The 22,971-nt window shown below is 44.3% G+C and overlaps 1 protein-coding gene across 1 annotated transcript; it reads left to right on the top strand.

Moving 5' to 3' along the window:
• The first annotated feature begins 165 nt into the window (after positions 1 to 165).
• AASDHPPT (aminoadipate-semialdehyde dehydrogenase-phosphopantetheinyl transferase) lies at positions 166 to 21,211 on the top strand. The gene is made up of 6 exons (XM_040631269.1): positions 166 to 428; positions 2,091 to 2,316; positions 13,695 to 13,816; positions 14,556 to 14,717; positions 17,428 to 17,499; positions 19,181 to 21,211. Exons 1-6 carry the CDS (start codon positions 246 to 248, stop codon positions 19,343 to 19,345), a joined length of 930 nt encoding a protein of 309 aa, XP_040487203.1. The 5' UTR covers positions 166 to 245; the 3' UTR covers positions 19,346 to 21,211.
• The last annotated feature ends 1,760 nt before the right edge of the window (positions 21,212 to 22,971 follow it).

Below are 22,971 nucleotides of genomic sequence, written 5' to 3'. Positions count from 1 at the left end.
CTTTGTGACGTCACGCGCTGCCGCAGAGCGCCGAGCGCAGAGGCGGGCCTCCGTCTCCGCCCCTAGCCGATCTCTCCTAGAGACGGCGGCGGGGCCGGTGTAGCGAGAGCTCCCGGTAGGCGGGGCGTCGTGCACGTCGCCGTCCGCTCCGCCCCCTCCGCCCCGACGCCGGGAAGAAGGGGGCGGGGCCACGCCAGCGTCCGCGCCATCAGAGCCAGGTTGGCGGCGAGGTCCTTCCTCGGTGCATGGTCTCGCCCGCCCAGCGGTCTCGCTTGGTGCCGGCCATGGAGGGCGTGCGCTGGGCCTTTTCGTGCGGCACCTGGCTGCCGAGCCGCGCAGAGTGGCTGCTGGCTGTGCGGTCGATCCAGCCCGAGGAGAAGGAGCGCATTGGCCAGTTCGTCTTTGCCCGGGACGCTAAGGCAGCCATGGTACTACTCCAGGTCTGGGGTGCGGAGAGCCGGGGCCGCAGCCGCTGCGGAGGCGGGGCCCGCGGCGCGTCCGGCCCGGCGCCCTTTGTGTGTCGGGGCGGGCTGGCGGCCCGTGGCGGCAGCGGCCCCTCCCCCGGGGCCGGCGGCGCGCCTCGCGGGCACTGTCTCTGCGGGCGCTCGCCAGGCCCAAATCGCGCTCCCCGCGCGCGGCCCCGCGGCACCTGCCCGAGGGCGCTATGCACGTGCCGGGCCCCGCACACAGCGACAGGGCGCTCGGGGTCGCTGGGGGAGGCCTGCGCCAGCCTCCTGGTGCCGGAGAGCCCGGGCCCCGGCGGGGGGATGCCCCCCAGGCTTCCCTTCCCGACTGCGTAGCTTGGGGAACGCCATTTGAATGCAGGTATTGATTGTAGTTACGCGTTTTGAAGCAACAAAGGGAAAGTTGCATTTCAGAATTCCTCTGCTACAGAATGCAGTTTGAAATAGCCTCTGATTATCATCACTTCCAAGACCGCCATTTCTCAAAAATGCCCCTGGATAGAAACACCTTTTCGTTTGGTGTGTGGACTTATTGATAGTGTTTTGAAGGCAAAGTGGTGAATTTCTTTTTAACTTTTTTGTAGTTTGTAAGAAATTGTGTAATGTAAAGTAATGCAGATTTTAAAAGTCAATATTAGAATGGAAGGGGAAAATCCTTGAAAGATATTTTATAAAATATTATAGACTTTTTTATTTCATATCCTTGTGGTTTTGGTGATTTTAGTAATTTGTTAATAACTAATGGAAGTGGGACGATGGAAGGGGTATATGTGAGACAAGTCATGCATTGCTAATCATTGAAGCTGAGTGATGGGTATATGGGATCTAGGAATACTTGGACGTAAGCACAAAGATGGGGGTACAACAGGGCTGTTCACTGGGAAATTTTTATAATAGCTAACCTAGAGCCAGCCTGAAAGTCCGGTAATAAGGGAATAGTCCATCAGGGGGAGTATCTTGATATTATGAAATACTATACTACAGTTAAAAGGGGACCGACCAGACTCCTATGTACAGACATGAAATAATCCCCAACACTTGGAAGTTATAAAGCTTAGGCGTGGTGCAGTACTCCATATACTAAGATCTCAAATATGTATCTACATGAAAAAAAAAGCATATCTAAATGAAAAGGTATTTACATACTAAGAAGACCAGAAGGATGCAGAATTGTTAACTTTGGTTGTTTGTTGAGGGGAGGGAATTGCTGAAGAGAGACTTTATTTATTTATTTATTTTTAAAGATTTTATTTATTTATTCGACAGAGATAGAGACAGCCAGCGAGAGAGGGAACACAAGCAGGGGGAGTGGGAGAGGAAGAAGCAGGCTCATAGCGGAGGAGCCTGATGTGGGGCTCGATCCCGGAACGCCGGGATCACGCCCTGAGCCGAAGGCAGACGCTTAACCGTTGTGCCACCCAGGCGCCCCTGAAGAGGGACTTTAACTTTTTCTTCTACCTTCTTAAGCTTTGCTTAAATCTTAATACAGCGAGTTTAGTACTTCTGTACTTTTAAACACTTGAAAATTAATTTTAGAAACCACAAAAATAGTCTCTATGTTACAGGCAGAGTACCTGAATCTTTAGTAGACATCAATACATACCATATGTGTTCTTTACTTAACAGGCTGGTCGTCTGATGATAAGGAAATTAGTTGCAGAGAAATTGAATATCCCTTGGAATAATATTCGTTTGCAAAGAACTGCAAAGGGAAAACCAGTTCTTGCCAAAGACTCCTTGAATCCCTACCCCAACTTCAACTTCAACGTCTCTCATCAAGGGGATTATGCGGTGCTTGCTGCTGAGCCTGAGCTACAAGTCGGAATTGATGTGATGAAGACCAGTTTTCCAGGTAATGTTGCAGTTTTGCAGTACTGGCTGGTTTTCTCAGTTCTTACCTGTTCAGAAATGTCAGGCCAGGAGATGTATTGCAGATACTTAAGCTTAGGGAAAATGTGCTCAGCACTCAGTGGTGGTGTATCTGAAAGCATGTATCTGAAAAGGGTGTATTTCCCTTCTTCCTTGAACATCAACAGACTTCTGCGTCAAGTAAAGATTCTCCGTTACTGGGGGTGCATGTAAAGCTTTGCCAAGAGGCAAAGTGAAAATATCAAGGTTTTCTTTTTGGATTAGACCTCAGCTTGCTAAGTAAGACTAAATTTGAAACTGTTCCAAGCTTGTTAAATGTTATAAAGAACAGTTTTTAAATAGGTTTTAAATAGGCTTTTACTTAAATAGATGTTAAACCAAACTGAACTCAACAGTTTTGAAGAGCATTCTATTCAGAAAACATAGTAATTATATTGTAAGAACTTTGTTTCACTCAAGTATTTTCCAAAATTCATCAGGAAGTTATTGTTTTACTTAAACTCTCACTGGTGAAGTACATTATAGTCCTTAGGTGGAGATAACATGTCTTTGGTGCTGTATCTGAGTACAGCTCTTTGCAGCGCATTTACATTCGCGAAAATGAAGAGCAGGTAGTAAAATATTTAACTTGCTTGTATTTTGCTTTAGAAATTCATAGTTGGTGGCTGTAGGAACCGTTTACATTGATTGTGGGCTTGAGTGTGCCAAGGCCATTTTGCTAGAGTGAGGTTCTCATCACTACGCTGTAATTTTCATCATCGCTCACATTTAGTGAGTGCTTACTCTCTGCCAGCACATTTTACCAAGTGCTATACGAAAATTGTCCAATTTGATCATTCCAGCTGCCTCTTAATGAATGCGCTAGTATTGTTATCAGGAGATAAGGAACCGGCTAAGGAGAGAACCAGCATCTTCCTGATTCCAGAGCGTGACTTCCGCATCTCCGCACTGTCTCCACCGCAGAACCTTTTCTTGTGTTGCCCTTAGCCTGGAAGACTTGCATTAACTTCACCCCACCCTGCTTTCTGCAGGGATAACTACATGCTGGTTGGTGGTCACCTCAGTCTTACCTTAGGGAGGCCTTTGTGGACCCTGTGTCGTAGCTAGGTTCTTTAGTTACAGGCTCTCATAAAATAAATTCCTTCATTCCAGTAACCTCTCTCAGCTCCTGATGACTTGTCAGGATACTTGATTGTCTTTCCCGGGGTCCGCAGAAGCCCCAGGAGAGCAGGAACGGTGAGCTCCTTCCGAGAGGTTGGTTGCTGCCCCAGGTCTTAGCCCCCCACCTAGCTGAGCGACACCAGCGTGCCCTGAATGCCTCGTCAGGTGAATGAAGCTGTGCTCTGTGCTCCTGCCGCGAGGCTTCAGAGTACGGCTGGGGGTCTCTTCTCGCTCTTGTCCTCGGTGTGTTTACCTGGCGTTTTCCCACCACTTCTTTTTTTCTGACCTGCTCATAAACCTGTGCATTAGAGCTCTGTTCTCAGCTTTCCTCAGGAAGCTCTCCTAGTAATAATGGGGACTCTTGACCCAAAAATCCCTGGGTAAGCGTCAAAGCATTTTTTTTAACCCCCTAAAATCGTTTACAACATTTTGTGTGAATATGCACATGTGTTTTTCTCTGGAGAGGATCTGATTTCGAGCAGGATCACAGAAAGCTTATTCGAGGGGCGCCTGGGTGTCTCAGTCGGGGAAGCGTCTGCCTTTGGCTCAGGTCATGACCTCAGGGTCCTGGGATCGAGTTCTGCATCGGGCTCCCTGCTCCTCGGGGAGCCTGCTTCTCCCTGTGCCCCTCCCCCTGCTCATGTTTTCTCTCTCTCTCTCAAATAAATAAATGAAATCTTTAAAAAAATAAAAGCTTATTTGGAAAAGGTGAGCATGGCAGCGAGTGCATATGCTTTCATAGCTGTCTTTTGTCCTTATTCCAAAAATCAGAAATTACCTGAGAAGCCGCAGGTCCTTACAGCACAGTCAGCACAATTACGCAGTGATGGCTGGCTCGTCAGGTTCATACCTGCCTTGAAATTAGGCCTGTGAGACGGATTTTATTACCAATTTCCTTCTTGGACAATGTTGGCTTATGGTCAGTCCTGGATAAACAAGAATTACTAATTGAAACTCTTAATCGTTGGTAGGATAATTCAGCAAAAATTGAAAACTCAGTTTTGCGTTAATTATATTTTATTGGAGCCCCCCCCTTTTTGACTGACCTTATTTGGCTGGTCTCAGAGTCCAGGCCTTTTACTATTCGTTGCGTCATTGCCAGAGAGCTGTTGATATGTCTCCTCCCACGGGGAAGACCTGTTTTCCACTTGTCACCAGTGTTGTGATTGTCACTCATTTCTGAAGTATGAGTGCACACAGTTTCATCTCTCAGGGAGGGGCGGTGTAGACGCTGTTTTCCTTTGCTGGAGGGTCCTTTGAATTGCTCTGCCTGTCGGCCTAAGTGAGGCGTGTTGTCGAGTGACGGAGGGTACAGCTTTGTGCCTTGCGTCGGACAGCATCATTAGATGTCTGCTCTCGAGGTGCAGTGGCCTTGGGGCATCGCGGGTGCCCTGAAAGACTCGGTTCCGCGTTGTCATTCACCTTCTGTCCGCGCGAGCGTCCTGTGGGGACTTCGGGTCTCTCCTTCCGGTGGGTGCGGCTGTTTGTCCTTGCCCTCCAGGCTCCCCCAGTGCTGCTGCGGCAGGGCGGTGGGGGACCGCTCATGGCTCTGGGGGGCTCCGGGGGCTCTTCCTTCTAGCCAGATGCCCACAGTTGTGGAGATTTTTCTGCTTTATGGAGCTTTACACCAAAGTACCTCGTGCATGGTTGGCACTCAGTAAGTGACTGTCTGGAGAAGAGGGATTAGAAGACATTGGGAACCCTGGTGTGGGGAAGGTGCCCGTGCAGTACCTTTCTAACCCCTGGGGGAATGTAGGTCATCGTTATAGTTTGCTACCCCCAGTTGGGAAATCGGTTTTTCCTTCATTTTCTAATTTTTATACAGCGTTAAAGATTTTTGTAGTTATAAGAAAGTTATAAGTATAAAAAAAGATAGTCTTATGAATTGTTTAATTTTGTTCTCCTATTTACAAAGTAAGGCAAGTTAAGATAGATACCGTGTAAAAATTATGATTTAAATTTGGAAAAAGACCTAAGTAAATTTTTCCCTTCATTTTACATTTTCAGATTTCCATTTTTATTATAATGTTGCTGGGTATTAATTGGCAGGACAGAATAACTCGGTATTTTGAGATTTTATACTAACTTAATAGCTTTGAAATGATTGTCAAGGAACTGCTCTCTAGAGCAGCTGCTGACTTAAGTACAGTAAGTGTAAAGTGAGAGGGGGTCTCCTTCCATCATACTGTTCCCTGCAGTATTATAATTAGTTCCCCCTTTTAACTTTTGTCCCCACCTGGGTAGTACATTTCTCTGTACAGAGGACAGTGGTCTTTAAAAATACCTACAGCAGTTTTTTCAAAACTCTTGGATTAGTTCTTAACAAAATCCAATCCCCTTAACATGACCCTATCGTCTTGATCTCGTTTCTCTCTCTCTCCACATTTCTGGCTGCTCTCCTTGCTCACTGTCTGCTGTCCACACTCATCTTTTATTACCTCGAGTGTGGCAGACATTTTCCTGCTCGGAGTCCTTCCTTCTGCCTGTTCTTCTCCCTCTTCTTTTCTCGTAGCTGAGACCTAAAGGATGAGAGGTAGCTGGTACCTCCTGTACTTTCTGACCCTTCGTGGCCCTTCTCATTTGTGATGATAAGTTAGTTACTGGATTACCGTCTGTGCTCCTGCGCTAGAGGTCAGGAACCAGGGCTTCTCTGTCTTGGCCACAGTGGACCTGGTACTTAGCAGAGTGAGTAGCACAGAGTAGGTGCTCCTTGTTTATTGCATGTACAGATGGTTGGAGTTCTAGGTTTTACTGAAAGTATTTGTTGAAAAATGAAAAAATGAGTACACAACCACAGTGGAAAATGTTATTCATCTGAGACTCCAGTTGGAATATGAACTGTTCTCATAAGTGAGGTTTGATTACAAATAGTTCTTCCTTTGGGTCTTCCTCCTCCCCATCCACGTGTCTACCCAGCTGCTTCTGTCCTTCACCTGGACCTTTTCTCGAGTTCGGTGTTCACCCTTGTTGCTGGTACAGTCTGTTCCCCTGTCCTTTCCACGTAGACTGGTCTCTGTTCGCCCAGACCTGCATTCTGCAGATGTGCTTAAAGCATCTTTCCTTTCCAGGCTTGGAGACGTCGAGCCTGCAAGTACCTTAAGTAAGTCCCACTTGCTTCTGTACTCTGCACGCCTCCCTGGAAGGCCAGGTCTTCACTGGCAGGGCGTTTTCCCCCTTCCTGGTTACGCGGCGGGTCTTCACTGCACAGAGGATTTGAGGGGGGTATGCAGTGTAGAAGTAGTGTTCACTGAGCGTCTCTGCTTTGTAACTCCTGTGAGTTACCGTCATCTGCTTAAGCCTAGGGTGTAAGGACTATTTTTATTTTATAGAGCAGAGTAAGACGAGGGCACCTGGGTAACTCAGTTGGTTAGGCGTTCGACTCTTGGTTTTGGCTCTGGTCACGATCTCAAGGCCCTGAGATCCAGCCCCACGTGGGGCTCTGCACTCGGAGTGGAGTCTGCTTGAGAGTCTCTCTCCCCCTCCCTCTGCCCCTCCTCCTTCTGTGTGTGCTCACGCCCTCTCTCTCAAATAAATAAATCTAAAAAAAAAAAAAAAAAAAATAGAAAAACACGCTGGCCCAAGGTGACAGCTCAAAAGTAGATGATCATGGATTTGTACCCATGATAGAAAACCCACATATGTAGCCACTGCACTCTGTAATATATGGCCTCTCAGTACTAGATTTTATGGATACCTGTTTAAGGATTTGCAAGTATAAAAATATATGAAAAATTCTGTGGAACTGGGTTAAATGAATTTAAAGTCTTTATGGAGGAACTGATGTTTTAAGAGTATAAAAAATATAGTGAGAGGGACTGGCTTTACCGTTCTCTCTAACTATGTTGGCATTGGAAACAGAAGCATGGCATCACCAGAACAGACAGCTAAGAGCGCTAAGAGAGCCCAGCATTTACATAGAGTAGTTCAGCGGATAAAGATCATTTATTAAATGGTACATTACTCACAAGAGTAATAATAGCTTATTGACGATTTGAATTTGTTTTTTTGTATAAACCACTTACTGGTACTTTCTAATCATTGTATAAAGTATCTTTATATATTATGGATATTTATTAACAGTTTATTGACCACATTTGTTGGATTTTTCCCGTTTTATTATATATTTATCTTTTAAATTCAGTTATATTTTTGGCCATATGAATTTTATTTTATTAAATACATCTATCTTTTTCTTGATAAATTCTGAATTCTGTCTTGTTTGGAAAAAATAATTGATAAAACATTTACTCTACCCATAAAGTAGAGTCTACTAGATTTTGTTCTAAAATTGCAATTTCATTTTTACATTTAAATCTTTCATTCCTCTAGAATTTGTATGTGTATTATGTTTTACATCCTAAAGGCTAAACAATTCTACTACCGCCAGTGCTGGGTAGATTAAGGCATAAACCTGGAAAGTGTCTGGAGGTAGAAAGTACCTAGTAAATGTTAGTGCTAAGGTCGCTGGGCTAGTTGCTATTGTTATATGTATAGAATGGTGGTTCTAACATGGGTTGGGATGCTAAAACCAGCCAGGATGCTTCTTAAAAATGGGGACTCCTTGAAACCACCCCAGACCTGCTGGAACAGAATTTCTGAGCGTATGGCCAGGATACTGTATTTCAGCAGTTTCTCAGGTGAGTGGCAGGCGTTAGGGAAACGCTGTATTCGATGTAATTTACAGAGCCAACAAAGAGATGGTAACACATCCCGTTTTTTAATGATTGAACTCATGAGAAAGCCATTAGATCCCATCTTACACTGCACAGCAAAACTAGTTATGTTTTCCTCCCAGTTCCTAGAGCACAGGGAAGTGTCTGGAGGAAGGATTCCTGCTGAGCTCACAAAGGGAAGAAGGAACCGCGAGGTCAGCAGATGGGATTGATTTCGTATTCAGTCTTCTCTCTCACAAACTTGGTGGACAGAGGTTAATATTGTTAATATATAAAATGCTTGGAAGTGTCAATGGGAAGGCGCTGTGGACTCACTTGGTGAAGGGACAGGGTCACGACAGAGCCCACACACAGCTGCAGGAGCGCCCGCAGCGAGGTCAGGGCATCTGTCCGCCGCGCACTGAATGGTTGCGGGCACGTCCCATGTGTGTTCCTTGGTCTCCCCGACTTTGTCCCCTTCTCAAGCTTCAGAAGCCCCACAGATGTGTTATGTGAGTGGCAGTAAAGAGCAGGTGGTGGCCGGATGTGGACAGCGGGCTCCCGGCATTGCGCCGAAGCTGCCTGGCGTGCAGGAGCGCGTCGCACGTGTACGGCCTGTACGCCTCTCAGTTCCCAGGGCTCCTGGCGGAGTCCTGCAAACTCCTGTGTCTTCCAGCGACAGGACTTACGTTCCAAAGGCTACTGGTCAGTCAGCGCGTGGACAGGGTCACGCTCCCTCTCTTATTCGCGGGAAGAGTCCTTCGTCGCCGCCTCCTGGTCCCCTGGCAGTCCCTGGCTTGAGCTATATCGCTTTGGTTTTCCCTTCGTCTTCACGTGGCCTTCTCTCCTGTATTCTCTCTCTCTGTGTCTTAGTGTTTGCCCGGTAGAGACGCCAGTCATTGCCTGTGGGGCCTACTCTAATCCAGTGTGACCTCATCTTGACTTGATTACGTTTGCAGACTGTACACACAAGGTTACATTCCTAGGTTCTGGGTGGGCATGAATTTTGGGAGACACTGTTCAACCCAGTACAGTCCATCCTCTGCCTTCCCCCTTCCCCAGTTTCTGTCCTTCCCACATACAAAATCCCATCCCAGCCTCTCCAGGTCTTAGCCTATTCCAGCATTAACTCTAACTTCAAAATCTCTTCTGAACATCGTCAACTCAGAAAGTTCTTAATCATTTGAGCGATCTCACTCAGGTAGAGGTGAGACTGGGTATGTTCCCTGGTGGGGCAGAATTCCTTTCTTCAGTGAACCTGTTAAACTAGAAAATAAACCATCTCCTCTTGTGACTCGTTGTTGGAACAGGCATAGGATATACATTCCCATTTCAAAAGGGAGATGTTGGAAGAGAAAAGGGAGGCATGGGCCCTAAGCCAGTTTGAAGCCCAGCAAGGCAAATGACCTAAGGTTTCGAGGTCTTGGAATAGTCCTCGGGGTCTCTGCGCGCTCTCTGTTGGTCCCTGGGGTGGCCCCACCCTCCTGCCCCTTGCCCCTGCCTTCAGCATCTTTCCCTTGTCTTGAAGGATAGTGCATTTGCAACCAGGGAATCCTGTCCTCGCTCTGTAGGCCTGTTTCCTGCCCATGTGTTGACACGTGTGTGTTGACAAGTGAGCATTTATAGAAACACGGAGAGCAGCCAGAGTTCAGGTCTGCCAACGTGGGGGGCTTCCAGCCCAGGCTGCTGCATTTGGGTCCCGTGCGTCTCTGTGACACGTCTGTGGAGGGCCTCCAGAGCGCCGTTGTCCGTAAGCTGAGAGAGGCCTTGCACACTGGCTTGTGAAACCCAGTAGGAGTCGCTCGTACAGTTTTGCTTTATTCTGGGTTTGCTGGTAAATCCATACATTATTGTGTACATACTAATTGAAATTTTAGAAATCTGTCCCCTCCCACGGAAGCAAGAATATATGTAATCCAATATTTAGGAAATGATACTTGGAATTTCTACTATGACTTACTGTCAGAAGCTAAGCGTTGTCATTCTGAAGCACACGGTTGGACATTGTTCCCCCCTAAGGATCCCTTTTCTTTAAGGAAGAAAGGTGAGCTTCACCTGAGGTGCTGGTCTAGATACCCATTGGTGACCTTGTTTGGGGGCCATTGATGTAGGTGGGCTTTGTGGTTCTTTTTTTTTCTTTTTTAAGATTTTATTTATTTATTTGACAGAGAGAGAGGGAGAGAGAGAGACTGCCAGCGAGAGAGGGAACACAAGCAGGGGGAGTGGGAGAGGAAGAAGCAGGCTCCCAGCAGAGGAGCCTGATGTGGGACTCGATCCCAGAACGCCGGGATCACGCCCTGAGCCAAAGGCATATGCTTAACGACTGCGCCACCCAGGTGCCCCGGGCTTTGGGGTTCTGGCACCAGGAGGATTTTGTTCATAGGCTTGCAGCAGCAGCTGGGGGCACTCACTGTAAATTATTTCATGGTCGGTTAATACTGTATGTTTAATGAAGTTCATTGTGGAACGCTTAGTTAATATCTGATACTGCTTTTCCTAGTTTAAGCTACAAGAGAGGGGTCTGGTTTCTGTAAACTTGGTTAGTCTAGAACAGAAGTTTCTGAATCATCTCTCTATATATGTAAGTTCTTAAACTTCCAGTAGGATGATTAAATCAAAGACTGTGTATTAGGAGGATTTTCCAGATTATATGGCTGATCATTGTGCTGCCTTCAGTTAGTTTGAGGGACAGGGGCTCCTGGGTGGCTCAGTCGTTAAGCGTCTGCCTTCGGCTCAGGGCGTGATCCCACCATCCTGGGATCGAGCCCCACATCAGGCTCCTCTGCTGGGAGCCTGCTTCTTCCTCTCCCACTCCCCCTGTTTGTGTTCCCCCTCTTGCTGGCTATCTCTCCTCTCTGTCAAATAAATAAATAAAATCTTAAAAAAAAAAAAAAGATAGTTTGAGGGACAGATATGTTGTTCCAGTATTTCCTACTGGTATTTTTTTTCCCTGTAAATTCCAGTTTCTTAGATACACTGTACCCAGCAGACTCTTCACCAACTATGTGTTTCCACCATAGTGCCACACCGTGGCGCTGTTGTGCTTTGGCTGAATATTTACAAAATCCTCTTTTCTGTTGCTATCAAATCTCTTATTTTGTGGAATGGATAAAATGCTCTCAAAAGTATATGAAAACACACTCATATTGGATACTTTTTTAGCTGTACATAATCAGTTTGTGATTGCTTTCAGTGATTGTGCTAGATTGCTTTTTATGTTAATCAGTTCGTTTTTTATTAGCATGCATATTTAAATTTTTTTTTCTTGATTGCCCCATCTTATTTAGTTAAAAAATCAGAGGGCTTTTTGAAGGTTATGAAGAAACCAACACACAAAATGACGCTATAGATGACAACAGGCATATATTTTAAATACGGCTTTTGGGGTAGCGTTCCATTAAAACTACAGTTCTACTCAAAATATGCAATGCCGTCTTCCAAATCCAAGGTAGCTTTTCCCCACTGTTACTGTTCTGTGCCAGGACCTATTGAAGAGGAATCAGTTGATGATTTATGTCTTTATAGCTTTGCTGGGGTACTTTTAGGAAATGATAGTCTTTTAACAATATGAATAGATACAAACAGTAAATATTAGTTGAATTTATAAAATGCGTTGAAATGTATTCTTGAGAAGAATAGAGTGCCGAGGAGTAGATAGATGAATTAAATGAGTCTGATGAACTTGAAAATACGAGCGTGTTTGTCTTGATCTGTAAAGGACCACATAGCACTCATGGTAGGGTCATCAGAAATATTTCCTGGCTAAACAAGAGGAAACTCCTGATTGTGTTGAAGTGGGAATGGCAGGGGAATCATAAACCGTTGTGTGCACGTGTAATGTGTTCTGCCCTCGACAGAACTGTGGGAGTGGTAGTTGGTTACTGTAGGACCCGGTCTGCTCATCATCATATCCCTGGCATCTAGCACTTGGGTGTTCTCAGAGTGAGTGATCATCAGAGGAGCCCTAATTGTTGAATCCTCTTGGGGTGAGTTAGTGATAAGATGACAATAAAACATCAGGTCGGGGGATTTAACATCTTTTTTCCCAGACAAGCTTCTGATGCCCACAGAGAGTATGGTGGCGGCTGTCAGTTCAAGAGTGGTAGTGAGCCAGGTGGGCATGTCAGATTTTAGGGCAGGGTATTTTGGAAATGGGAATTGGAGTTAGAGTAATTAACACAATCTGCAGAGGGACAGCTTTAAACAGAAGACAGTATTTCTGCGAAATAATGTAGTCATGAATGAAGGACATAGGACAATAGACCATTAGCAAGTAACCAAATGATGGTTAAGTTCATTTATTCATATAGTAAACGTGCTTCGTCTCCCTTGGGCCAGCTGGGCTGTCGGTGTGTGAGGCCAGGGACCAGGACTGATCATTTGTAACCATTAGTTCTATACATGTTTGTGTAATGTTTATACATAATCTCCATATTTGTACGGTAAATAAAGGAGTGACAGTAGAAACGTCTTTCTTAGTGGTAAAGATAGACAAACAACATAGTTATATTTTGGAAAAATATAATATGAGAGGCATATCTTGTATTTTTAATTTGCATCTTAGCTCTCAATTCTGAGAATCAGATTCTTTGAGTTCTTCTATTTGTTTCTTCTGCTTAGAATGCTCTGTAATGCGTGGTGGAGCAGATGCTAGGGGCGGGTCTTAGTTTTCTCAAAATGAGCTTATGTCACAGGGGCATCCCCGAAAAGACAGAAATTAAGATCTGTTTTTATTTGGAGATGTCAGATTAGAGAACATGTGGAGAAATCATTATTTTGAAGGAAATAAAATATGTTACTTTTGTAGTCAAAGTGGTAACTTAGAATAAAAACAAAAGAATGATCCTTAACTTTCTTCCGGTTCTCAAAAATTTATAATAAAGAATTTGCTCTTTCTTTTCTGTTCTGTAGCAAAGAAAATGTAAACCCCAGAGAGTATCTATTTTAAGAGTGTTTGTTGTGGATTTCTGATACTCTACCACATATAGAAAATTTCCTTCTAGTTACTTAGAATTTATACCACATTTGGCTGCTAAATTTTATCAGATTTTCGGAAGGCATCTATTGATATAACCATATGTGTTTTTTTTCCCTTAATTGTTTAATAATCCACAGAATTTCACTATCCTATTAAACATGCTGCTGTTTCTGGACTAACCCCTGCCAGTCACTGAGTGTTATTTTAATTCCCAGCTTTGATTTGCTGACATTTTGTTTAGGATTATTGTGATTATATTCAAAAATAAGGTTGGCCTGTAGCTTTCTCTCTGTACTCTTTAACAGTTTTGGTAATAGAACAGCTGTTTGTTTTTTTTTTTTTAAGATTTTATTTATTTATTTGGCAGAGAGAGAGACAGCCAGCGAGAGAGGGAACACAAGCACGGGGAGTGGGAGAGGAAGAAGCAGGCTCATAGCGGAGGAGCCTGATGTGGGGCTCGATCCCATAACGCTGGGATCACGCCCTGAGCCGAAGGCAGATGCTTAACAACTGCGCCACCCAGGTGCCCCAGAACAGCTATTTTTAATTCTGTATTTCCTCAATTGGCAGGTCGTGGTTCAATTCCAGAATTCTTTCATATTATGAAAAGAAAGTTTACCAACAAAGAATGGGAAACAATCAGAAGCTTTAAGGATGAATGGACTCAACTGGACATGTTTTACAGGAATTGGGTATAATTTCTTTCTAATTTTGAGAGTAAAAGCCTATGTTGATCCCTTAGCTTCACTAAAAACAGCAAAATTCCTTTGGTTACCCAGTAGTTCCTAGAGTGTTTGAAGTAAATGGGTGATTACTTGGGAACTTCATGATTTTTATGTATCATTGTTATATCATAATGACATTTAAGAAAATTAATGTGTATTCAGTGTGCAGAAGGTACTTGCTCTAAAGCTAAAACAAGACCTACTTCTCCCTGTTTATAAGTAACACTAATGTTTTTGTTTTCAAAGGAACTCATACACATGAGGCCTTATTAACAAACTAACATAATATTTACTACATGCCAGGAGACATGCTTGTCATACATTGGTTAATTTAATTATCATGACAGTGCTGTGAGGAAGGTACTGTTAGTATCTCATGTTACTCGTGACAGAACGGAGGCACCAGGGGTTAAGATTTTATTTATTTATTTATTTGAGAGAGTGCGAGTGAGAAAGAGAACGTGATCGGGGGAGTGGCAGGGGGAGAATGAAAAGCAGACTCCCCGCTGATCCCGGGACTCCAGGATCATGACCTGAGCCGAAGGCAGATGCTCAACCAACTGACCCATCCATCCGCCCCCAAAATAGTAATAATTTGTAACTGTAATGGAGCATAGAGTTAAAACTCCAGTTGCATTGGGCCTGTAGAGTTTATGAAGAGTTTTGCCTGCTGAATGCTCTACTAGAAAATACCTTTGTATTTTAGGCACTGAAAGAAAGCTTCATAAAAGCCGTTGGTGTTGGACTAGGCTTTGAATTGCAACGGCTTGAATTCGATATATCCCCATTAAATCTGGATATCGGCCAAGTGTATAAGGAAACACGTTTGTTCCTGGATGGAGAAGAAGAAAAAGAATGGGCATTTGAAGTAAGAAATTTATCACACTTACTCTAACTGTAAGAATCTCCGTATTGCGTGCATGTCTGGGGGGTGAGTTTGGGGGTCTGGAATCTGCTGTTGGTGCTCTGAAGGGGGTCAGGGATACTGTGAGTGCATTTAGGCCGACACTTGAAAGGGAAGTCACAGTGAGTTCCGTAAAATGGGAAGGGAAAGCAACCGTGGAATAAAGAGCTTTTCTTGCATGAACAGCCCAGGGCAGCCACTGTGTCCATGATGAGGGGTTAGAGAGAGTCCAGCTTGACAGCTACGATCACGCACCCACAATTGGCTGGGTTAAAGATTTTGGTGTCTCTCACTAGCATTTCTTGGTTGCTAGAGAGAGAAACCCAAACCAAACTCATTTAAGGCAAAAATACAGTATTATAGGCTATTAGAGTGATTAATATAACCAGACCTCAGAAATAGCTAGAATTCAGGACTGAAAAACACAGACATTTTTTATTTTTTACTTTTTCCTTTATGTATGACCCGGCTCCGTTTATTATAGACCGAAATGCTAGCTTGGACATACTCAAGAATCCATTATTTATTGTAACAAATGCAAAGGGCTTTCTCCTAAACTGAATATTGTATTTCACCCTGGAAAGATAATGCTGTAGAAAAATGAAATGTTAGGTCAAGAGGGATGTCCTTTTAAAGGCTCTCAGATTCCATAACCAGTTGCTGTTTAGAAAGGTCACCACCAAAAGGTTCCAAATTAAATGGTTGAAATAGAAATTATTTGCACTGAAAGGAAAGTGCTTAAAGAGTAGAAATGTTAATATTTAGGACAGATACATTTTCAGCTTTGTCATTGGGAAAAAAATTGTAAAATTTGAATGTTTTAAGTTACAGCTTGAACTTTTGTCTTTGTGTTTAAGATGGGCTGCGTAACTAAGAAAATAACAAGCGCTCTCACTGAAGCAGATTAATCTTTTTAATCTAATGCTAAACTATCTCCAAAAAAGATAAAATGTTCTTGTTCCCCTTTGGCATGTTGGAGATTATAGGGAGGTTCTGGTATTCACAGTCATTTTATGGATAAAATTTATAAGCTTAGGAAGGAAAGTCTTGAAAATTTAGAAAGTCTTGGAAGTTAAATCTTAAATTCACTGAGTGAACTTGTTTGAGTAGGTAGCGAAGTTGCTTGCTTCAATTTTTGGTTGAACTAACATTTATTACATGTGTTATCCTTGACAGGCCTTAACGGCAACGTTCCAGTTATCCTTTGAGTATGCATGTGTTGTAACTGAGTCAGTCGTTCATTGTAAGGTGGTTTCTTTATCTTTGCTGTGTCATATTTCATATTTGCATGGTGCTGGTGAGGTCTGAGTAGCTAGGAGGAAGCTTCCTTCTGAAATCCGTGTCACTGAGTCGTGGCTTCTAGCGAGACGTGTGGGTAGTTGAGCAGGGCATCCTGCTGTGTCGGCGGACGGGCGGAATGCAGACTGGCGGTCGCCCACCGTTCCTTCTGAAGCTCCCCTTAGATGCAGACACCACAGAACTCACCATCTCAGTGCAGTTGTAAAGGTGGTTACGGCCGAAACGTGTCTGCAGGATGACGTGCGCGCGGTCAGTGTGTTCGGTGAAGAACGGAAGGCCGTGTGTCAAGAAGAGCCGTTGCCTATCGTAGCAGATACCGTGCGCTTGCTTTAGTTAGAGGGAAATACCTTTGACCCCGTAAGTCTTCTGACACTTCGCTGCTTATGTTTTTTCTTCTTTTAAACAAACCTGTCCTTACTGAGTCTCATTTATTTTTTTTGCTAATTTGGGTACCTTAAGGTGTGAACATACGAAGAGGATACTATTTCTGATTGTAGTTTCCTATTTCAAATTGGTATCTTATGGAGGAATGCCTTGGTAGGGTGGCTTTTCATTGGAAACCTTAATAGTTTGGGTGGTTTTAATAGTTTTTAATAGTTTGTAAAGATATTGAGGTAACTGCCTCAGTATCTCCTATTCTCAGCCCCATCCCCATTGTTTCGGACCCAGCGGAAGACAGAAAACTGTGTGTTCTTTCAGGCTTACCTATGAGTCTTCACGGAGTTTCCATGGGCTGTACTCCGTAGTTCATGAAATGCTTACAGACCAGGGTCGCGGTCTGAGTTTTGTACGTGTGCACTTGAGGTACGTCCAGAGTAAACACCACTGACCGCCGAGGCCTATCTTGAGGTGCCGTCAGATAGGATACTCCGCCTAGGTGGTCTTCTCATTGAAAATGTGTAATCAGACCAACAAAAAATGAGCAATGTTCTATTAATAAAGGAGGGACAGTAATGGGACCTGTATCTTAAAATAGTGTCGTAAAAGACACGAATGCTAGCAAGACAGGACAACGGGAAGCAGGCTCTGACCCCGAAGGGCCCTGATGCTAGAAGTGGGAACGCCGTAAGGGACATGAGTGGATTCAGTCGCAAACGCTGGCACACGGGCAGCAGAGTCAGCTCTTCTCTCAGGGTAAATGTACTGAAGCTGCTAACTCGTGTGGCCACGTGAGAGAATGTCCCGAGTAGGAAGTACGCACTGAAGTAGTCACCAGTCAGGGGCCACGGTCGAGGCGACGTCTTAAATGGGTCAGGGGAGGTGGGGGTACATGTGTGTGCGTGTGTATGCAGAGAGGAGGGAAGGGAGGTTGGGAAACAGACGTGCATCTGAGTTTGCGCATTTAGTGATGTTATTCACTACCTTTATTTTTCAGGAAAGCAAAATAGACGAGCACCATTTTGTCGCCGTGGCTCTTAGGAAACCGGATGGATCTAGACATCAGGGTGTAAGATTTTAAGATTTCTCTTTCTTTTTTCTAAAAAGCATCAACCAATGTGGATTTTGTTCTTTATTGATGGAAACAATCATTTGGTTTCTATCAGGTTAGAGATGTTTAAGATTATAGATTTAAAAGTGTTTTTCATGATCATATCCTTAAGATCATCTGAGATTTCACAGAAATTTTTGAAAAGCATGTTACCTGTTTCTTCATATTCACGAATATTACAAAGAAGAAATTTTGGTAGTATTGTCCTAGTACTTGTATTTCAGTAGGAGCTCAAGATAAGCACTGTCTTAGTCCCCTTCTCAGTGGTTTATTTCCCGGTGACCTGGGGCTGCGGGGAGTATAAAGGTGCCAGCTGAAGGGTGTTGAGTGATGGCATTGTCGGGCAGGTTGAACCCGCTCCCCCTCTCACAGCAATCTCTTGAATTATTCCCACAGTTACAGGCTCACACACGGGGGCGGGGGGACATGTGTCACGTTGGGCAGAACGCTAGTCTCTGTTCTTCCTGTCTCAGTCTGTGTTTGCTTTCTGCTGCTCTGAATTGTTCCGTGAAGAAATGAAACAGAAACACCCTTCGGGTAGGGGCCTTCAGCCTCCGTAGACACAGCTATGATTCTGGGAAGGAATACCTTCAGGAATCCTGGTAGTGCTAGAAGGATCGGAGCTGTATGCATGCCCGTTTTTTGGGAACCCGTGTGAGGCACCACAGCGCGACCCGCATACCCAGACAGTTGCCCTGTACACAGACCCTGCTTTTGATCCATTCGCAGAGGATTTAAAGTCTTTGTGCTTCGTTACAAGGGGTCGACTTGTTAAGATGCGCCGTCACCTGAAGCTGTTCTGGCCCGGGCTGCCTGTCCTCCGGGGACGTCTCGGCTTCATGCTGCAGAGCACTGTACGCACTCTGTCCCTCGAGGGCGAGCGTGCTGTCTGGGAGACCTGGCTCCCAGTCCCCAGTCTGCCATGTTAACCTGTGGGGTGAGCTGGCACAGAGTCCTGGATCTTCCTGAGCCTCGATTTCCCCATCTGTAAAGTTGAGATACCAGCCCCATCAGTATAGTTGTGAGACGTAAATCACGTAAAGTCGTAGTGGGCCTGTTAAAGCACGTGATGAAATCCATGTGCTGTGCTCCCAGAGTAGATGTGATGGTGGAGAAGGTCCCCACGGGGCTGGGTTTTGACGGGGGCTCTACCTGAGGACATGGTACCGTGTTCGCATTCAGTGTTGAATGAGTCGTTTCCTGGACAGGTGCCGCGTCCCTTGTGGGGTGCTGGGAACTACCAGAGTGACCCTGCAGACAGTTCTCAGAAGTCTGCATTGTGGCCCTCCTCATCAGAAAAACCTAGCCGCTTATTAAAAGTGACATATTTTGGGGATCCTTTTAACTCATCTATCAGGATTTTTGGATGTGTGGCTCAGAAATCTACATTTGAAACAAATACCATGGGTTATGTACCAAAAAAGTTCAAGAGTCAGGTTATTTGTTAACTTTTCCTAACTTGTTATGTTGGCAGCACTAACATAAGGAATAATTACAATTATCTAGAAATTCTGCTTTGTTTTATAACTTAATATTACTGACCTGTAAAGTTTGGTCTTACTCTTTTCCTAATCATGAGATTGACCGTAAGCAGAGCATGCAGTAAAACAATGAGGTAATCTATTCTTTCCCCTTTCAGGTTCCATCTCAAGATGATTCTAAACCAACTCAGAGGCAGTTCACTATTCTCACCTTTAATGATTTAATATCATCTGCCGTTCCTATGACCCCTGAGGATCCTTCATTTTGGGACTGTTTTTGCTTCACAGAAGAAATTCCAATACGAAATGGTACAAAGTCATGATAGGATTCCCCGAGTAACAAAGGAAAATGAAATCTGTTTGTAATCTTCTGTATTCACTAAAAAAATAAATGCCTGATAGTATCAAATTTTATTTCAAAAACCAGTTTTTAAAAAAAAACCCAACTTTTCCTATTAGAAACAGCAGGCTGTCAGTTGAGGATAGCTCACTAGAATATGTGTTTCCCTCTTCTTTTCCCCCCAGTTGCATTGGATTGACACACAGAGTAGGAAAGGTAGCCGAATCCTAAAGTGATAAGTGCTGTTGTAGAAAAGAATAGAAAAGACAGATACGCAAAGAGGAAACATTTAAATTCTTACCTTTCAGCGATGGTGATTCCTAAAACCTGAAGTATCTTTCTAGACCTTCTAGACAAGTGAATCCATATTAGTATGCTTTTTTTTAAATGGAAACATCGTGTTGTGTAATCTTTTTATTGTTTTAACTGCACATCTGGTCATCGTCGTGCGTTTGTGGCATAACTGACAGGCGCTGGAGGCTTGTACTGTCAATACCAGTTAGGTATTGGTTATACATGTAACTGGTTAATACCGGTTAGGATGCTTTTGACCTGAGGTAACGATGTCCAACTGTAGTGAACCTCAGTAGGCAGGTGCGTTTCTCATCTGACCTCACACACACACTGCACAGGTGCCCTTGAGGACACATGGTTTGCCTGAGCCTCAGTTTACTGGTTTTGCCTTTGGCTTCTCTCCCTCGTTGTAAGAGTTGTTCTTGTAGCTCCAGCTTCGTGTTCCTGCAGTTGTTTGTAACAGGCAGCAAAGGCCATTTCTCCTCACATCTTCCTGTCGGTGAGAGGACTCCCCGAATCCCCGCATTTCCCCTCAGGTCCTGTTGACTCGGATCCCTGAGAAAGCTGTTCTCCGACAGTATCCGCCTGTGTGGGAAGTGGACTCTGGGTCGGGAAGAGGCTGAGGTGCGGTCGGGGGCAGGGCCTCAGGGGGAGCATCCATCCCACGGCCCATGGCCTGAGTGAGGTGCGCCCCGGCTCAGGGGCTCCTCTCCCCGGTTGGGCATTGTGATTGTCTGCAGTTCTTACCGTCCGCAGTGGCGCAGTGACTGTCCTTGTAACCCCACTGTGAGGTACATGCTTCTCTCCGTCCGCTAGAAACTTCTAGAAGTGGTTCACAAGGCTGGAGTGTTCTTAGAGCTTTGATAAGTATTGCCAGATTGCTCCCAAAAGACCCTGTAGTTTCCACTTCCAGTTAGTGTTATGTGTGTGACCAGCCCTTCACCCCCACCTCCCTTCTCCCCACTCAGCTGTAGATATTAGCCCTTTTTTTAATTTAATCTTTGCCAATATAAGTGAAAAATGGTATCTTATTTTTTTAATTTGTATTTCTTTAATGACAAATGAGATTGATACATCGGTGTTATTGGCTGTTTTTATTCCTTTCTTATGAATCGCTTGTTCATTGTCTCTGCCTGTTTTAATTTAGCAAATAGGACTTAAAGTGGGAACATAATATACAAGGTGCCAAGACCATCCTATCGATGAAAGAATCTCTTTTATGGCTGTAGTGCATGTCTTGGGGAGTTAAAGTCTTGTTATTGTTAAATATCAAGAAGTGAAATAATTTCCTTGTTTTTGTTACTAAAATTAAAAATTGTGTGTAAATTGTATAAAATTAGATACTTTGCTTAGTAAAAAAAAAAAATTGGAATGTTTTGTAATTTTTTTATTTTATTAAGCATGCCCAAATATCCCAAGCATAGTAAGTAATGTTTTTAAAAGATCAAGTAGCATCTGAAGTAGGAAACATTGTTATCCCCAGCATGAATGTACTGGTGAAGTGAAAACCTGTCATCTGCCTTGTCATGATAATAAAGCAGTTAACTTTCGTGAATTTTTATGAGCCAGGCACTGTGCTAGATTTCATGTTTTGTGTTTCTGTTTCTTAAAAGTTACACGTAGTTTATACAGTCAAATAGATCTGCAGGTTTGTTTTTCTGAATAAAAAATAACACGACCTTGACCTCACTCCCCAGCTTCCTACCCCAGAGCAAGCTCTTTCTGTTACCATTACCGTCTCTTCCAGTAACAGGCTCTGTCGCTTGTACTTGGTTTTTCACCTGGAGGCATTCGTTTAATTCCTAGTGTCAGGCTTGCTCCTCTGCGTCTAATCCACTGGCTGCTTCCTTCCTGCTCCCCTTCCCCAGCAGAATTATGTTGTAATTCAGTGCTCACATTATTGACTGATTCAGATTACGGAATGCCGTGCACAGCAGAGTGATGGGACGTCATTCTCACCCCATGCGGCGTTTTTAGTTCCGTGAGTTAACAATTGACTTTGTTTGCATCGGTTTCTATGTACTTACTGCTAATGCGACCCCAGACTCTGTTAGATGTGTGACTGTCTTCTCCAGATGTTCACACCTGTCAGTATTCTCAGTTTCATCTATTTTCTCGAAGAAATCGTTTCTGGGGCAACGTGTTTTGTCCAGTGTGGACTTGGTCCCTTCTCTGGCTGCTACAGTCACCGTCCTGAAATTGTTTTTCACTGTCTGCTGAGGGTTGCTTGCCTCTCCGGTCCTCTGGAAGATAACATTTTCCGAGGCTTTATACGAGGAAGGGGCAGTCCCCTTAGGCAGTGATGTAAGTGACATATCCGCTGCTGACACATTGTTCCATTCCCCTCCCGCCAAAGCCCAGTGTTCAGTCCTGCTAGTCGTTGAACCCTCTGCCGGGCTGGACCACAGTGCTGTTGACTCTTACTATGTTTTGCTGAGTCCCAGGTCATTTGCATTATACCATACTGCTCAAGGTGCATTGGTTTCTGGGAGTAGTTTCCTGCATAGGAGCTGATGGGTTGATGTGAAACATGGCTCTGTGTAGGGATGTGTGCATCTTCACACACCCCTTGCAAATAGATGGGGGTAAATTTTCAGTTACCTTTTTCGCTATCCTTACTACTCAGTATCAAACTCAGAAACCAGTTAGATTCGGGTAACTCAGTAGCCCCTCACTGGCTGAACTGTTGCCATCTGGACTTGAAATAGGTTTATACATAAGTGTGTAGGTACATACATCTTTGATCAAAACTATGCCTGAAAACAATTCCATCTGCCAGTACTCAATCAGAGGGAGATAAGGAGCAAATTTCATTTACGGGGGAACTAAATACGCTGTCATAGTTTGTGGATTTGAGGTTAGCAAAGGTCTTTGGACATGTGTCCAGTTACTATCAAGTGGCTTCTGTGTCTTCAGGTTTCCACGTTTCGAGTAGCCCCCCGTTGGTAAGTGCTTACAAGCGTCAAGCGATTCAGTCCTCAGAACCTCACATAGTAGGTTGTATTATCCCCATCTTACCAGTGGGGGAATAAAAGGTACTGTGATACTAAACAACTTGTTAAAAATTACACATCCGTTGAATAGTGGACTCATATTTGAACCAGATAGACGAGATTCAGAGCCCAAACTCCACACTACAGAAATCAGCGGCTTGCTGGTAAATGTTTTAACAAGCCATCTGGGGGGCAGGGATGGTGTTGCCGGGGTCCTTTATTGGTAGCTTGTGCTGATTTCATGAAATAGTGCCACGTGTGTCACCCTGGGTTTAACGGCTGTTTTGCCGTATTTACTTCAAATTGATCCCCCCCCCCCCCC

Source organism: Ursus maritimus, unplaced genomic scaffold (assembly GCF_017311325.1).
Source record: "Ursus maritimus isolate PB19 unplaced genomic scaffold, ASM1731132v1 scaffold_16, whole genome shotgun sequence".
Taxonomy (NCBI): domain Eukaryota; kingdom Metazoa; phylum Chordata; class Mammalia; order Carnivora; family Ursidae; genus Ursus; species Ursus maritimus.
The sequence above is the reverse complement of the archived record's forward strand: the minus strand, read 5'-3'. Positions and strand labels throughout refer to the sequence as shown.

What these genes read in the sequence shown, in the direction of transcription:
- AASDHPPT (XM_040631269.1), top strand. Translation starts at nt 246, where the DNA reads ATGGTCTCGCCCGCCCAGCGGTCTCGCTTGGTGCCGGCCATGGAGGGC. An exon ending in GATGAAGACCAGTTTTCCAG is followed by an intron (nt 2,317 to 13,694) that starts GTAATGTTGCAG and finishes CTCAATTGGCAG; the next exon opens with GTCGTGGTTCAATTCCAGAA. An exon ending in ACATGTTTTACAGGAATTGG is followed by an intron (nt 13,817 to 14,555) that starts GTATAATTTCTT and finishes TTTGTATTTTAG; the next exon opens with GCACTGAAAGAAAGCTTCAT.